We start from the raw sequence: 17,706 nt of genomic DNA on the forward strand, positions 1-17,706 counted from the left end.
TTGGCGTGGGACTGACTGCTAATCGCTCACACCAAGTGCTGAAAATGGAAAAATGCTCACTTCTCCCAGCTCAGACCTCAAATTTAATTTACTAACCAAGATAATTTTGCTTTAAAGGAATGTGTCAAGAAATGATACCCTCAAGCACTGCAACAAAGATATACATCCCTCGGGGGAAATCGAGTAGTACAGTGAGTTAAGGACTGGCCTTTCACCCCAGAGCTGGGTTCAAATCCTGCCCAGATAGAAGGAGTCTTCTGTCTGTTAGCTGTAGAGCTTCTATTTGAAATGAGTTCATAGAAGTGTCCCAAATTCAGCACTAATTGGCAATCACATTCAGAAAGGCCACAGGACGAGAAACGGAAAAAATGGCACACTGCTGCTCGAGGTTGAGCCCATGTAGAGGGAGCTAGGGGTGCCTGCTGCCAACACTGGATGCCAGAAATGTTCCATTCCCCAGTACCAACATCCTTCAATTTGACAAGAAAAAATTAACACCTCATATTTAAGAAAATGGCAGCATTTTTCACTCCAGTTTTCTCCCATACTCATTCCATGGTTGCCAACAGCACTTTGGTACTTCACCCAAACAGCCAGTCTTCACTTGTGATCCTGAACAGCAGATGTCACCAAGTTATTGGATCACAGAAGGAAGTTCAACCCTGTCCTTAGCCAATGTCCAATCAGGAGTAGGAACCCAGAGTTATGTTCCCCACCCTCCCTAGATCAATTACAGCACTCACCATGACTGGTTCAGCAAAGACCATCATTGGCCTGTATACACCAGTACCACACCAGTGTTCATTAACCTAAGCCATCAAGGGAACTGTGTGTCATTTGAGATTGGAGCATTAAAATGCGACAGTTCCCTGAATCCCACATTATCACAGAAAGCAATGAACAGCAAGAGGAGAATGAGTAGCTGGTGTTGAGTTTGGGTAAGTGACCAAAGGAGTCATGAAGAAATAGGCTTCAGGTAAGTCTTGGAAACTGGGGACAGGTGTAGCAAGGCAAAGAGACCGTGCCATGATACTGAAAGCTCAACAACAACTTGCATTTATATAGCGCTTTTAATGTAGTAAAACATCCCAAGGCACGTCACAGGAGCGTAATAGCTCAGCTAATGGTGGAGGAAAGACAGGGAAAAGAAGAAAGAGTCAGAAGAGTACAGGGTGAGAGTTTGGACATTGGCAGTTTCAGAGGTAGGGTGCGGCAAGACCAGAGAGTTTTGCAAATGTGAACAAGAATGTTAAATATCAATACACTGGGGAATGAGGAGCCAGTGGATTTCAGCTTGAGATGAGCGTGATCTAGTACAGAATAGGATGCTCCCAGTTGAGTTTGGCAAGTTGGAGTTTGTGTAGGGTGGCGACCATCAAGAGTGGTGCAGTACTGGAGAAGTACTGGAGAAGTGAAATCTCTTGGTAACAAAGGCATGAAATTTTCAGCTCCAATGGGGGAGAGAGTTGGACAGAAGCAGCTGATCTTATGGAGGTTGAAATGAACAGTCTTCATGCTGGCAGAGGCAAACAAATTAACAAACTCACAACACAAGTTATTTCTATTCCACGACTGCACAAAGCAATATTTTTTTATTAGTTTGCATGGTACTTTACATAGATGTATGTGTCTCTCTTCTTGCCTGTCTTTTTCAGATTTTCCAAACCTTTTCACTAAATGAATGAAGTGCTCTGGGGAAAATAGGGATTAAAATCAGGCACACTCAATAATGTAAGGAGAAAGTCTGGGTTTTTACAACATTGGGTGACAGAGTAATGAGAAAATGCCCAACAAGCAAATGAGATTTTCCAATATTCTGGAAACCACAAGTCCAACTGGTTGAGAGCACTGCACCAATTTAATTTTCATTAACAGCACAGGTAAAGTTAGGCACTACTGGTGTTCTACAGCCGACATAGGAATTAATTTCAAATCCACTCTGCCATTTCAATTCCCAATACAATACAGCAATTCACACAATCAAAGCAACTCATTCTCCAGTCACCACACTGTTACACCATTACTTATTTAATAGCAATATATTAGATTAACAGTTGTCACTACTGATGCATTAACTGTCACATCCACCCAGCTTGTGACTACACATACCAAAGGCTATTCTGCGCAAACACACACTTTGTCCTGCTTCACAAGTTACCTTTTCCCATCCAACAAACCTGAAATACTAGCTTGACTCAAGGGTGGCACTTCTGTCCGAGTCAGAAGGTTACAAGTCCAAATCCTACTCCAAGACTTCTTGTACACAATCTAGGCTGACAGCTCAGTACTGTGCTAAGGGAGTGCTATATTGTCAAAGGTGCTGCCTTTCGGACGAGACGTCAAATCGAGGCCCCATCTGTCAGCTCAGGTGGACATAAGAGCTCTCATGGCACTACTGGAAGAATGGCAAGGAGCACTTCCAATGCAATGGACAACATTCCTTTCAACCAATACCCAAACTCAAATCCAAACTGCGCGCTCATCCCATCTGCTGTGTGGGACCCTGCTGTCTCAAAATTGCCTGCATAACAATGAATGCACTTCAAAATCAACTGACTTTGGAATGTCTGGAGAATGCAATAATGTGCTATACAAGAACACAAGAAATAGGAGCAGGAGTAGGCCATACATTCAATAACATGGCTGATCTTCTACCTCAACTCCTTTCCTGCACTATCCCCATATGCCTCGATTCCCTTTATATCCAAAAATCTATCGATCTCTGTCTTGAATATACTCAATGATTGAGCATCTACGGCACCCAGGGTAGAGAATTCCAAAGATTCACAATCCTCCGAGTGGAGTCCTAGATAGCCAACCCCTTATCCTGAAACTAGTTCTAGACTCTCCAGCCAGGGGAAACAGACTCTTAGAGGTCTTGACAAGATAGATGCTAAGAATGTATTTTATACGTTTCAATGAGATCACACCTCATTCTTCTAAACTCCAGCAAATATAGGCCCATTCTACTCAATCTCTCCTCATACGACATCCCTCTCCTCCCAGTAATCAGTCTGGTGAACCTTCATTCCACAGCCTCCAAGGCAAGTATAGCCTTCCTTAGGTAAGGAGACCAAAACTATACAAGGTACTCCAGCTGTGACATCATTAAAGTCCTATATAATTGCAGGACATCCTTACTCTTAAACTTATACTTTTTATTTGGGTAAAAATAAGCAGAGTGGGTCAGGAAGGGACAGAGTTTAACAAAGGTAATAGGGCAGTGACTAAGACGACATCAGGGAAATAGAAAAAAGTCAAAGCTAAAGGCACTATATCTGAATGCGTGAAACATTCGCAACAAAATAGATGAATTTATAGCACAGGTAGGAATAAATGGGTTTGATCTAAAGCCATTACAGAGATGTGGTTGCAGAGTGACCAAATAAATATTCCAGATACCTGACTTTTAGAAGAGATAGGCAGAATGGAAAAGGAGAGGTAGCCCCGATACTGAAGGATGGGATAAAGACTGTAGAGAGAAAGGATCTTGGCTCTGAAAATCAAGATGTAGAATCACTTTGGGTGGAGCTACGAAACAACAAGGGGCAGAAAACACTGGTGGGAGTAGTTTATAGGCACTAACAGTAGGGCACAGAATAAATCAGGAAATTAGAGGTTCATGTAACAAGGGCAACACAGCAATCATGGGGGACTTTAATCTTCATATATAGATTGGGCAAACCAAATACAGGAAACTGTGTTATCCAGAAGCTAAATGTCCGGCAAGCTCGAGCCACCGGCAAAAATCAGGAGCCGTTTTGTTAGGTTTTTTTCCCCCAACAGTCAGGCTCTGCAAAGTCTCTGTAGCTTAGCAACAGCTTCAGAGAGACGCTGCCAAGGTACAGGCTGACTGTTTAGAAGCTGTTGTTGAGCAACAGTGTTTGTTGTCAGATACGGAGATGAAAAGCTCCATATGCTTCAACATTAACGCCAGTGTGTCCGGCAGTTTTGAGAACGGCAACAGCTTGGTCCCATCGGTGCCAGATAGCACAAAGTTTCCTGTAGTGCGGAGGACGAGTTCATGGAATGCATTCAAGGTAGATCAGATGTCGAGGAACCAACTAGGGAACAGGCTATTTTAGATCTAGTATTGCGCAATGAGACAGGGTTAATTAATAACCTTGTAGTAAAGGAGCCTCTGGGGAGCAGTGATCATGAGATTAATTTTATGTTGAGTTTGAGAGCGATTTAGTTAAGTTCGAAACTAGGGTCTTAAATCTGAACAAAGTAAACTACGTAGGTATGAGGCAAGTTGCCTAAGTTAGGTTGGGAAACTAGATTAAAAGAGATGACGGTAGATAAGCATTGGCTAACATTTAAAGAAATAATTCATAATTCACAAGGAATATACATTCCTTATTGAATAAAAACCCCATTGGAAAAATGGTCCAAGTGTGGCTAACAAGAGAAGTTAGATAGTATTAGAGCCTTATAATGTTGCTAAAAATAGTAAGCCTGAGGATTGGAAGGATTAGAATTCAGCAAAGGAGGACCAAGAAATTGAGAAAAAGAGATTATCAGAGTAAACTAGCAAGAAATGTAAAAGCTTCTATAGTTATGTAAAAAGGAAGAGATTAGCAAAAGTATATGTGGGTCCCTTACAGGCAGAGACAGGAGAAATTATAATGGGAAATAAGGAAATGGCAGAGACATTAAACAAATACTTTGTAACTGTCTTCACAGAAGAGACAAAACATTCCAGAAATAGTAGGGAACCTAGGGTCTAGTGAGAATGAGGAACTTAAAGTAGTTAGTATTAAGGAAATAGTACTGGAGAAATTAATGGGATTAAAAGCAGATAAATCCCCTGGACCTGGTAGCCTACAATCTAGGGTTTTAAAAGAGGTAGAGACATAGATAGTGGGTGCATTGGGCTTTGATCTTCCAGAATTCCCTAGATTCTAGAATGGTCCCTGTAGGTTGGAAGGTACCAAATGTAACCCCACTATTCAAGAAAGGAAGAGAGAAAACAGGGAACTATAGACCAGTTAGCTTGACATCAGTGGTAAGGAAAATGCTGGAATCTATTATTAGGGACGTGGTAACAGGGGACTTAGAAAATCATATGATGGGCAGAACCAACAGTTTTATGAAAGGGAAATCGTGTTTGAGAAATCAGTTTTTTGAGGTTGTAACTAGCAGGGTAGATAAGGGGGGGGGGGGGGGGGGAACTAGTGGATGTAGTATATTTGGATTTTCAGAAAACATTCGATAAGTGCCACACAAGAGGTTCTTACACAAAATTAGAGCTCATGGGGTTGGGGATAATATCAGCATGGATTGAGGATTGGGTAACAGACAGAAAACAGTAGGAATAAACGGGTCATTTTCAGGTCGACAGGCTGTAACTAGTGGGGTATCGCAAGGATCAGCGCTTAGGCCTCAGCTATTTACAATCTATATCAATGACTTAGATGAGGAAATCGAGTGTAATGTATCCAAGTTTGCTAATGATACAGCTAGGTCGGAAAGCAATTTGAGAGGAGGATGCAAAGAGGCTGCAAAGTGAGTGGGCAAGAATGTGGCAGATGTAATATAAAGTGAAGAAATATGAAGTTATCCACTTTGGCAGGAAAAATAGAAAAGCAGAATATTTTTTTTTTTTTTTAAATGATGAGAGATTGGGAAGTGTTGGTATTCAGAGGGAACTGGGTGTCCTTGTACACAAATCACTGAGTTAACATGCAGGTACAGCAAGCAATTAGGAAAGCAATGGTATGTTGGCCGATATTATAAAAGTACTGGAGTACAAGAGTAAAGAAGCCTTGGTGAGACCACACTTGGTGAACTGTTTACAATTTTGGTCTCCTTGCCCAAGGAAGGATATACTTACTTTAGAGGGAGTGCAACAAAGGTTCGTCACACTGATTCCTGGGGTGGGGTGGCACTGCCCTTTGAGGAAAGATTGAAGAGATTATGCCTGTATTCCCCAGAATTTAGAGGAATGAGAGGTGATGTCATTGAAACAAATTCTTACAGGGCTCGACAGGGTAGATGCTGGGAGGATGTTTTATCTGGCCAGGGCATCCAGAACGAAGGGGTTACAGTCTCAGAATAAGGGGTCGGCCATTTAGGATTGAGGAGGAGGAGGAATTTCTTCACTCAAAGGGTTGTGAATCTTTGGAATTCTCCACCCTAGAGGACAGTGGATGCTCAGTCGTTGAGTACATTTAAGACACCGAGATCAATAGACTTTTGATTTCAAGGGAATCAAGGGATATGGGGATAGTGCAGGAAGGTGGAGTTGTTGTAAAAGTTCAGCCATGATCTTAGTGAATGGCCTACACCTGCTCCTATTTCCTATGTTCTTATACACTGTACCCCCTGCAGTAAAAGCTAACGTGTCATTTGCCATCCTAATTGCTTACTGCACCTGCATTTTAACTTTGTGATGTGTACAAGGACACCCAAATCCCACTGCATACCAACATTTCCTAGTCTCACCTTTTAAAAAAAATATTCTGCTTTTCTATTCTTCTGACCAAAGTGGATAATTTCACATTTCCCCACATTATACTCCATCTGCCACCTTTCTTGGCTACTCACTTAACCTGGCTATATCCATTTGCAGACACTTTGCTTCCTCCTCCAGTGTCAGCTGTGGCTCAGTTGGTAGCACATTCGCCTGAGTCAGAAGGTTGTGGGTTCAAGTCCCACTCTAGGGACTCGAGCACAAAAAGCTAGGCTGACACTCCAGTGCAGTGCCGAGGGGGTGCTGCACTGTTGGGGATGCCGTCTTTCAGATGAGACGTTAAACTGAGGCCTCCGTCTGCTCTTAGGTGGACATAAAAAATCCCATGGCACTATTTCGAAGAGGAGCAGTGGAGTCATCCCCAGTTTCCTGGCCAATATTTATCCCTCAATCAACATCATAAAAACAGATTGTCTGGTGATTATCACATTGCTGTTTGTGGGAGCTTGCTGTGCACAAATTGGCTGCCGCGTTTCCCACATTACAACAGTGACTACACTTCAAAAGTACTTCATTGGCTGTAAAGCGCTTCGGGACCTCCGGTGGTCATGACAGGCACTATATAAATGCAAGTCTTTCTTTCTTTCCCACCTAGAACACCACTTAGAAGAAGCACTGAGATTAGCAAGGGCGCAGAATGTACTCTGGGTGGGGGACTTTAAAGTGCATCACTAAGAGTGGCTCGGTAGCACCAATACTGACTGAGCTGGCGGAGTCCTGAAGGACATACCTGCCAGACTGGGACTGGGGCAAGTGGTGAGAGAACCAACCAGAGGGGAAAAACCTACTTGACCTCGTCCTCATCAATCTACCTGTCGCAGATGCATCTGTCCATGACAGTATTGGTAGGAGTGACCACCGCACAGTCCTCATGGAGACAAAGCCGCATATTCACACTGAGGACACCCTCCATCTACTAAATGGGATAGATTCAGAACAGATCGAGCAGCTCAAAACTGGGCATCCATGAAGTGCTGATGGCTATCAGCAACAGCAGAATTATATTCCACCACAATCTGCAACCTCATGGCCCAGCATATTCCTTACTCTACAGCTTACTCAAGCCAGGGGACCAACCCTGGCTCAATGAGTGTAGAAGAGCATGCCAGGAGCGGCACCAGGCATACCGAAAGTGAGGTGCCAACCAGGTGATGGTACAACACAGGACTACATACCTGCTAAACAGCAGAAGCAGTATGTTATAGACAGAGCTAAGCGATCCCACAACCAACAGATCAGATCAAAGCTCTGCAGTCCTGACACATTCTGTCAAGAATGGCAGCAGCCAATTAAACAACAAACTGGAGGGGGAAGCTCCATGAACATCCCCAGCACGTGAGTGCAAAAGACAAGGCTGAAGCGTTTGCAACCACCTTCAGCCAGAAGTGCCGAGTGGATGATTCATATCAACCTCTTCCTGAGGTCCCGACCATCACAGAAACTAGTCTTCAGTCAATTCAATTCACTCCATGTGATATCAAGGAACGGCTGAGCGCACTGGACACAGCAAAGTCGATAGCACCTCACTGGAGTTTAGAAGATTGAGAGGGGATCTCATCGAAACATATAAAATTATGGCAGGCCTGGACAGGCTGAATTCAGAGAGAATGTTTCCAATGGCAGGGGAGCACAGAACCAGGGGCCACAGTCTAAAAATAGCGGGCAAATCATTTAAAACAGAGATGAGGAAGAATTTCTTCACTCAAAGAGTGGTGAGCCTGTGGAATTCCCTGCCACAGAGGGCTGTGAAGGCTAATTCAATAAATATTTTCAAGAGAGAATTGGATATATTTCTGAAGGCTAAGGGGATTAAGGGTTACGGAGAAAAGGCGGGGACGGGGTACTGAACTGGTAAGATCAGCTAAGATCTCAGACGAAGATCAGCCATGATCTCATTGAATGGCGGAGCAGGCTCGAAGGGCCGAATGGCCTACTCCTGTTCCTATCTCTATGTTTCTATGTTTCTATGTTTCAACCCCACCCCAGTTGCAGTGCTGAAGACATGCTCCAAAACGAGCCTCTAGTCAAGATGTTCCAGTACAGCTACAATACAGGCACCTAACCGACAAAGTGGAAAATTGCCTATGTATGCCCTGACCTCAAAAAGCAGGACAAATCCCATCCAGCCAATTACCGCCCCATCAGTCTACACTCAATCATCAGCAAAGTGATGGAAGGGGTTATCGACAGTGCTATCAGTACTCCCACTTGTCTGGATGAGTGCAGCTCCAACAACACACAAGTTCAACACCATCCAGGACAAAGCAACCCACTTGATTGGCACCCATCCACTACCTTAAACATACACTCCCTCTACAGCCAGCACACCGTGATTGCAGTGTGTACCATCTACAAGGCGCACTGCAGCAACTCGCCAAGGCTTCTTCGACAGCACCTCCCAAACCCGCGACCTCCACCACCTTGAAGGACAAGGACAGCAGGCACATGAGAACATCACCACCTCCAAGTTCCCCTCCAAGTCACATACAATCCTGACTTGGAAATATATCGCCATTCCTTTATCATCGCCGAGTCAAAATCCCGGAACTCCCTCCCTAACAGCACCGTGGGAGTACCATCACCCCTCAGACTGCAGCAGTTCAAAAAGGCGACTCACCACCACCTTCTCAAGGGCAATTAGTAATAGATAATAAATGCTGGCCTTACCAGTACGCCCACATCCCGTGAATGAATTAAAAAAAGCGCTTTGTATCGCCAGTAAACTTGGATACATTACACTCAGTCCCCTCATCGATATAGATTGTGAATAGCTGAGGCCCAAGCACTGATCCTTGCGGTACCCCACTAGTTACAACCTGCCAACCCGAAAATGAGCCATTTATTCCTACTTCGCCTTCTGTCCGTTAACCAATCCTCAAACCATACCAACATATTACCCCCAGTCCCGTGAGTCCTAATCTTGCATAGCAACCTCTTGGCAGCTTATCAAATGCCTTCTGAAAATCCAAATATACTACATCCACTGGTTCCCCTTTAGCTACCCTGCTAGTTACAACCTCAAAAACACTCAGATTTGTCAAACACGATTTTCCTTTCATAAATCCGTGTTGACTCTGCCCAGTCATATTATGATTTTCTAAAGAGCCCGGTTACCACGTCCTCAATAATAGATTCCAGCATTTTCCCTACTACTGATGTCAGGCTAACTGGTCTATCCCTGTCTCCTCGCTCCCTCCTTCTTAAATACCTTCCAATCCGTAGGGACCGTTCTAGAATCTAGGGAATTCTGGAAGATCAAAACCAATGCATCCATTAGACGCTTGGTTCCAGTGCATTTACATAAAATGTAACTTGATTCTTTTTCATATACGACATCAACCTCCCCAGTGATTTTGCACTTAATAGTACACAATCTAGCGTGGTGCTAAATCGAACGCTCCCTAATTTAACACCTAGTTTCTACCAAAATAAATGAAGAACATGATTCTGTGGTGTCCCTGTGATAGAACAGCCCACTGACAAGTATTGTCCAGGATAATACTTTTAAATCCCATGGGGAATATCCCACAAGGCTGCCAATACCCACACCCTAGCCTTTCACAATGCTCCATACATGGCTGGGGTGATGGGCGGGGGAAATCACTGCCTTGAAATAAAGCTACCGAGAATACCACTTCAATAAAATTTAAAACAATTCTTTAAGCGAAGATCTTCACACAATACTACCCAGGCCACAAGTGTGGACAGTTGTCTAGAACTGCAATAACACTTTGCTCTCACAGGCAAGACTCAGTGATTATCACAAAGGTTCAATATTACACCACCTATTGCACTAAACAAACAAGTACTACATACGCTACTGCTCATCGATCATTAATACTTAGTTTTTAAAAAAAAAGACTTCTCTAGATTTATGTTTATCCTCCATTTCATTTGGCAAGGAACTAAACACACAGGATCCCCATGGAGTGCATATGTACAACATCAGTACCAGCAGAATCAGTTTCCAAGAACAATCATGAGTTGTTGAGCTCCATTGCCCACCGATACTTGACATCTAGGCTAACATTTGAAGAATGGGCAATTAGGCAAGATATAGGCTGACATCTCTAATGCCCTAACACATGTAGGACTATGTCCCCACAGGAGTCTAAACCTTGGGGACAAGAAAACTGCAGGAGAAAAAATAAAGTCACACAGCAACCGTGTAAATAAAACTTTTTTCCAAAAATACATAGAGATCCATAGGGAACTGTTTATGGCAATAAAGATTTGAACAAAGCCAATTCTGTAGCCAGCTTCAGTGTATTACATGGTGCTGCTAACCAGTTCCATTTCACACATTAACCAGAATATTTTATTTATTTCTTGCCGCCGACCCCCCCCACAAAAAGCGAGTATTATAATCACGGAGACGGGGGAGGGAAGGAGTTAAGATTTCACAGAAGTTTCTGCATTTTAATAAAAAATACGTCTATAAAAACAATCCAAGGTCAGCGCTTGCAAAGTGAAACCGAATGCACAGTACCGCTATGCTGGCTTTAACTTATAAAAATTAACAGAAAAACAGATCAATTTGATCCCTCTTCCGAGATGAATAACATCGCTCAAAAGGGGTGATATTTGAGATTGAAGTGTGCAACTTTCTCCCACCCGGCTTAAAAGCAACGGGTTACTTTTAATGAATAACTACACCAACAAATTGCTGAGCATTTTTCCTAACACACTTCTCCTAGTCCCTACATTATAGCTGATCGTTACGATGATGTGGAGATGCCGGTGTTGGACTTGGGTGGACAAATGTGAGAAGTCACCCAACACCAGGTTATAGTCCCAACAGCTTTATTTGACTCCGAAAGCTTGTGATTTTAAATAAAGCTGTTGGGACTATAACCTGGTGTTGTGTGACTTCGCACACTGATCGTTACGGACCGAGCGGAAACAGCCCCTTGCACCTTTCGCTCACCCACTCTCTTCCCTACAGCTTACGTGGCTTATCCAACTACTGTACTCGGTTTCCCCTCTGACAAGGCGAGCAAACTTCGGAGCTTAAACTAGCCCCCCCAACACAGGTACACCCAAACACACCATTTATTTATACGACTCGATTTCCTCCCCGCCCGCCCGATGTACTTCAGCTCCTGTTAAACTGCCTCCACTGAAAGCCCTGAGCCTCCACTGATAGCCCTGAGGGCAGAGGGAGTTATTCTCAGGGCTTCTCCTCCTCTGGAGCTTGGAGGGCAGAGGGAGTTATTCTCAGGGCTTCTCTTGCCTGCACACCTGCACCCTCCTTGTCAGCCCTCCGTTCCCTCGCAGATTCAAACCCCGAGCTTTCCCGGTGATGAAGGTTTACGGGTTTGTCGGCGAATTTCCAGGGGGAAATTGTTTTAAAAACCCACTTTGGCACTCGGGATTCAGGCGGAGAGAAGTCTCCAACGCGCAAGTTAATGTGTTGTCTTTCCCCCTCCTCCTTTGCAGACTCTTTGTCAACACTCCCCCCCTCACTCAGTCCACGGCGCCACATTTATTCCTTTAATTTTTGCCTGCCTCCCGCCGTGATAATGACGGCGTCTCACCAGCTTGACAATGCCTCGCTGGAGCGGTAGGGCCTGAGCCGCTGCCTGGCTTTGAGAAGGTGCCGCTGCCGCTGTCGCCATCGTGCCTGATCGTAGCCGTGAGTGAACCGGAAAGAGAAAACCTGGTTGGGCCCCGCGCGCTGTATATATAAAGTGACTGCTTCCGGGGCGGGCGGGGGAGTGACACGTCATGGTTACCAGGGAGACCGTTTCCGGGTTGAGGGGTTTGGGGAGGCCGAGGACACGTCAGCTCAAATAGGGGAGAGAGAGAGAGCACGCGTGTTTGTCAAAGACTGGGATGCTGACTTTTTCCAGCATTTTCTGTTGTTATTTCGGATTTCCACAAATAGTTCCTTTTCTGGGCTGGAGAAGTTGATTGGCATTACATTAACAATTATCACATAATTAAAAGGTACTTGCGCTGTTAACTACCAGCTCAAACTTTCTGCAGTGAGTTTAAATCTGGGGAAGCTACAACACAGGACTTCGTCTTAGGCAGTCCCTCAAAACTGAGTTCTCAGGTGACTGATGAGTCCAATGCGGGACCTACAGTCTCTGTCACAGGTGGGGCAGACGGTGTTGAAGGGGTGGGTGGGGTGCTTGGGTTGACATGCGCTGCTTGCGCTGCCAGCGCTTGGCTTCCGCTTGCTCCCGGCGAAGAGACTCGAGGTGTTCGGCGCCTTCCCAGATGCTTCTCCTCCACTTTGTGCGGTCTTGGGCCAGGGATTCCCAGGTGTCGGTGGGGATGTTACACTTTTTCAAGGAGGCTTTGAGGGTGTCCTTGAAGCGTTTCCTCTGCCCACCTGGGGCTCTCTTGCCGTGTCGGAGTTCCGAGTAGAGTGCTTGTTTTGGGAGTCTTGTATCGGGCATGCGGACAATGCGACCCGTCCATCGGAGCTGATTGAGCGTGGTCAAAGCTTCGATGCTGGGGATGTTGGCCTGAGCAAGAACACTGACATTGGTGCACCTATCCTGCCAATGGATTTGCAGGATCTTGTGGAGGCAGCGTTGGTGGTACCTCTCCAGTGCTTTGAGGTGCCTGCTGTACATGGTCCATGTCCCTGAGGCATACAGCAGGGCAGGTATCACTGCTGCTCTGTAGACCATGAGCTTAGTGCTGGGTTTGAGGTCCTGGTCTTCAAACACTCTCTTCCGAAGGCGACCGAAGGCTGCACTGGCACACTGAAGGCGGCGTTGGACTTCGTCGTCGACGTCTGCCCTTGTTGACAGTAGGCTCCCGAGGTATGGAAAGTGGTCCACGTTGTCCAAGGCCTTATCGTGGATTTTGATAATCGGGGGGCAGTACTGTGTGGCGGGGGCAGGTTGGTAGAGGACCTTTGTCTTACGGATGTTTAGTGTAAGGCCCATGCTCTCATACGCTTCGGTGAAGGTGTTGACGATGGGTTGGAGTTCGACCGCCGAGTGAGCGCAGACTCAAGCGTCGTCTGCATACTGTAATTCGACGACAGAGGATGGGACGACCTTGGATCTGGACTGGAGGCGACGGATGTTGAACAGTTTCCCGTTTGTTCTGTAAATTAGCTCCACTCCAGTGGGGAGCTTACTGAGGGTGAGATGGAGCATTGCAGCAAGGAAGATCGAGAAGAGTGTTGGTGCGATGACACAGCCTTGCTTGACCCCGGTTCGTATGTGAGTTGGGTCTGTGGTGGAACCGTTGGTCAGGATCACGGCTTGCATGTTGTCGTGAAGCAGGCGGAGGATGGTGACAAACTTTTGAGGGCAGACGAATTTGAGGAGGAGAACACAGGACTATGTACATGCTAAATAATGGAAACAGCATGCTATAGACAGAGCTAAGCGATCCTGCAATCAACGGATCAGATCAAAGCTCTGCAGTCCTGCCACATCCAGTGAATGGTGCTGGACAATTAAACAACTAACTGGAGGAGAAGGTTCCATGAACATCCCCATCCTCAATGATGGTGGAGCCCAGCACATGAGTGCAAAAGACAAGGCTGAAGCATTCGCAACCATCTTCAGCCAGAAGTACCAAGTGGATGATCTATCTCGGCCTCCTCCTAACGTCGCCACCATCACAGAAGCCAGTCTTCAACCAATTCCATTCACTCCACGTGATATCAAGAAAACGGTTACGCACACTGGATACAGCAAAGGCTATGCCACCCAACAACATTCCGACTGTACTGCTGAAGGCTTGTGCTCCAGAACTAACCGCCCCTCTAGCCAAGCTGTTCCTGTCCTGAAGACTTGGCACTTCTGGCTAAAGATGGTTGCGAACGCATCAGCCTTGTCTTTTGCACTCGCATGCTGGGCTCCACCATCATTGACAGTGCTATCAAGCGGCACTTACTCACCAATAACCTGCTCACCGATGCTCAGTTTGGGTTCCACCAGGACCACTCGGCTCCAGACCTCATTACAGCCTTGGTCCAGGTATGGACAAAAGAGCTGAATTCCAGAGGTGAGGTGACAGCGACTGCCCTTGACATCAAGGCAGCATTTGACCGAGTGTGGCATCAAGGAGCCCTAGTAAAATTGAAGTCAATGGAAATCAGGGGAAAAACTCTTTACTGGCTGGAGTCATACCTAGCACAAAGGAAGATGGTTGTGGTTGTTGGAGGCCAATCATCTCAGCCCCAGGACATCGCTGCAGGAGTTCCTCAGGGCAGAGTCCTAGGCCCAACCATCTTCAGCTGCTTCATCAATGACTTTCCCTCCATCATAAGGTCAGAAGTGGGGATGTTCGCTGATGATTGCACAGTGTTCAGTTCCTTTCGCAACTCCTCAGATAATGAAGCAGCCCGTGCCCGCATGCAGCAAGACCTGGACGACATCCAGGCTTGGGCTGATAAGTGGCAGGTAACATTCACGCCACACAAGTGCCAGGCAATGACCATCTCCAACAAAAGAGAGTTTAACCACCACCCCTTGACATTCAACAGCATTACCATCACCGAATCCCCCACCGTCAACATCCTGGGGGTCACCATTGATCAGAAACTTAACTGGACCAGCCGCATAAAAACTGTGGCTACAAGAACGGGTCAGAGGCTGGGTATTCTACGGCAAGTGACTCACCTCCTGACCCCCCTCCATCTTGCCATCCAGCGGAGGCGGAGGTCCCCAATGGGGGGCTCTCTACGCGGGAGCCCCCCCCTTTTCTATTGGGGACTTGGCCTGGAGGGTGTTGCATGGAGCAGTCCCCTGCACTAAAATGTTAAGTAGGTTCACGGACTCCCAGGCCGCCTGCCTTTTTTGCGGCCTAGAGGAATCCGTGTTCCATGTTTATAATCAATGTGTGAGGTTGCAGCCCCTGTTCCATGATTTGAAGGGGCTGCTCCTCGATTTTTGGTTGCACTTCAGTTCCACGCTCCTGATCTTCAGTCACCCGGTGCGGAGGGGAGCGGGCGGGTTGGAGGACCGCTCCTGGGCCTGGCCAAAGTGGCCATTAATAGGTCCAGGCAGCGGGCAGTCGAGGGGGTCGTCCGGCCCGATTGCCTGCCTCTCTTCGGCGGCTATGTTCGCGCCCGGGTGGCCCTGGAGATGGAGCACGCGGTGACCGCCGGCACACTTGAGGCCTTCCGAGACTGGTGGGCGCCGCGGGGACTGGAGTGCATCATCACCCCGGCAAACCAAATTTTAATTTAATTTGTTAAGTTTTATTTAAAGTTTTATTAAGTTACAGTTAATTTACAGTTAACCGGTTCTAACAAAAAGAGGACCTCCTGACTCCCCAAAGCCTTTCCACCATCTACAAGGTACAAGTAAAGAGTGTGATGGAATACTCTCCACTTGCCTGGATGAGTGCAGCTCCAACAACACTCAAGAAGCTCGACACGATCCAGGACAAAGTAGCCCGCTTGATTGGCACCCCATCCACCACCTTAAATATTCACTCCCTCCACCACCAACGCACCATGGCTGCAGTGTGTACAATCTACAAGATACACTGCAGCAACTTGCCAAGAATTCTTTGACTGCACCTCCCAAACCCGCGACCTCTACCACATAGAAGGACAAGGGCAGCAGGCGCATGAGAACACCATCACCTGCAAGTTCCCCTCCAAGTCACACACCATCTTGACTTGGAAATATATCGCCGCTCCTTCATCATCATTGGGTCAAAATCCTGGAACTCCCTCCCTAACAGCACTGTGGGAGTACCTTCATCACACGGACTGCAGCGGTTCAAGAAGGTGACACCACCACCATGCCAAGGGCAATTAGGCATAGGCAATAAATGCTGGTACTGCCTACGATGCCCACATCCCATGAATGAATAAAAAACTAATTAATGTGCAAATACAGCCAGTTCTTTGATGAGGTAACAGAGAGGGTTGATGAGGGTAATGCAGTTGACGTAGTGTACATGAATTTCCAAATGGCGTTCGACAAAGTGCCATATAATAGGCTTGCTAGCAACGTTGAAGCCCATGGAATAAAAGGGACAGTGGCAGCATGGCTACGGAATTGGCTAATTGACAGGAAACAGAGAGTAGTGGTGAACTATTGTTTTTCAGACTGGAGGAAGGTATACAGTGGTGTTCCCCAGGGGTTGGTTCTAAGACCACTGCTTTTCTTGATATATATTAGTGACTTGGACGTGGGTGTACCGGGCACAATTTCAAAATTTGCAGATGACACAAAACTTGGAAGTATAGTGAACAGTGAGGAGGAGAGTGATAGATCTCAGGAAGACATAGACAGGCTGGTGAAATGGGCGGACACGTGGCAGATGAAATTTAATGCAGAAAAGAGCAAAGTGATACATTTTGGCAGAAAGAATGAGGCGAGGACATATAAACTAAATAATACAATCCTGAAGGGAGTGCATGAACTGAGAGACCCGGGGGTATGTGTGCACAAATCATTGAAGGTGGCAGGGCAGGTTGAGAAAGCAGTTAAAAAGGCTTACGGGATCCTGGGCTTCATGAATAGAGGTATAGGCTTAGAAATTCAGTTGGTTGCGCCAGCCGGTAGCACCTTAGGAGGAGTAGATGTCGGGCGCTAGGCGGCTAGCGGCCGGGCGCAGCGCGATCTGCGCCTCTCCCCAACTTCACTCACGATTTAGCGGCGGCGCAAAGTCTTTGCGCGCGCTCAGCTGCGCGCGCAGATCCTGACGTCATTTCCTCGTGCAATGCCCTTTGTGCACCCCAAACCGGAAATTCAGTCGCGACGCCCCATTGTGCGCCTGGCGCCCCTAGCGACTGGTAGAGTGGAACAGTGCTCAGTCGATGCGGGGCGCAGGGGGCGCAAATTAAAGGGCACTCCTCCTGCACTATAAAAGGCTGCCATTTCGCAGCACTCCTTCTTGAGAGACGGATCTTTGCAGAGAGACCAAGGTAGAGAGCTTTCTGCTTTGGCTCAACATTCAGACAGGTACTTGTGGCTTCAGGCCACAGCTTTCCACTTGTCTTTGCCTTCATTGACATCATTGTTTGCTAACATATTATGGAGGCTGCAATGGGTGCAAACGCTGGCCTTCTCCATTGCATCCAAAGGGCTCACAGACGCCGTGAGAGAGTGGCAGTCCTGGCTAGACGGAGAGGGGGCAACAGGCGTCGGGAAAGGAGGCCTTACCCACCCAGGGTATACCGCCAGCAGTTCTCCTATCTCAACATGTCTGACGAGCAGTGTGTTCGGAGGCTGCGATTCCGAAGGGAGGTGGTCACAGAGATCTGCCACCTGCTTGGCGGTGATCTGCAGCCACAT

General features: G+C 46.6%; 1 protein-coding gene across 1 annotated transcript in view; it reads right to left on the reverse strand.

Moving 5' to 3' along the window:
- Nucleotides 1-12,134, reverse strand: part of snd1 (staphylococcal nuclease and tudor domain containing 1) — a 1,037,556-nt gene extending 1,025,422 nt beyond the window's left edge. The window contains exon 1 of the mRNA XM_086010590.1: nt 12,013-12,134. Within this exon, the coding sequence (XP_085866716.1) occupies nt 12,013-12,093 (81 nt within the window). The 5' untranslated portion in view covers nt 12,094-12,134. The remainder of the gene's footprint in view (nt 1-12,012) is intronic.
- Between the last annotated feature and the right edge of the window lie 5,572 nt (nt 12,135-17,706).

Source organism: Somniosus microcephalus, chromosome 17, assembly GCF_052327205.1.
Source record: "Somniosus microcephalus isolate GS21.2 chromosome 17, FLI_Smic_1.0, whole genome shotgun sequence".
NCBI classification, from domain to species: Eukaryota; Metazoa; Chordata; class Chondrichthyes; order Squaliformes; family Somniosidae; genus Somniosus; species Somniosus microcephalus.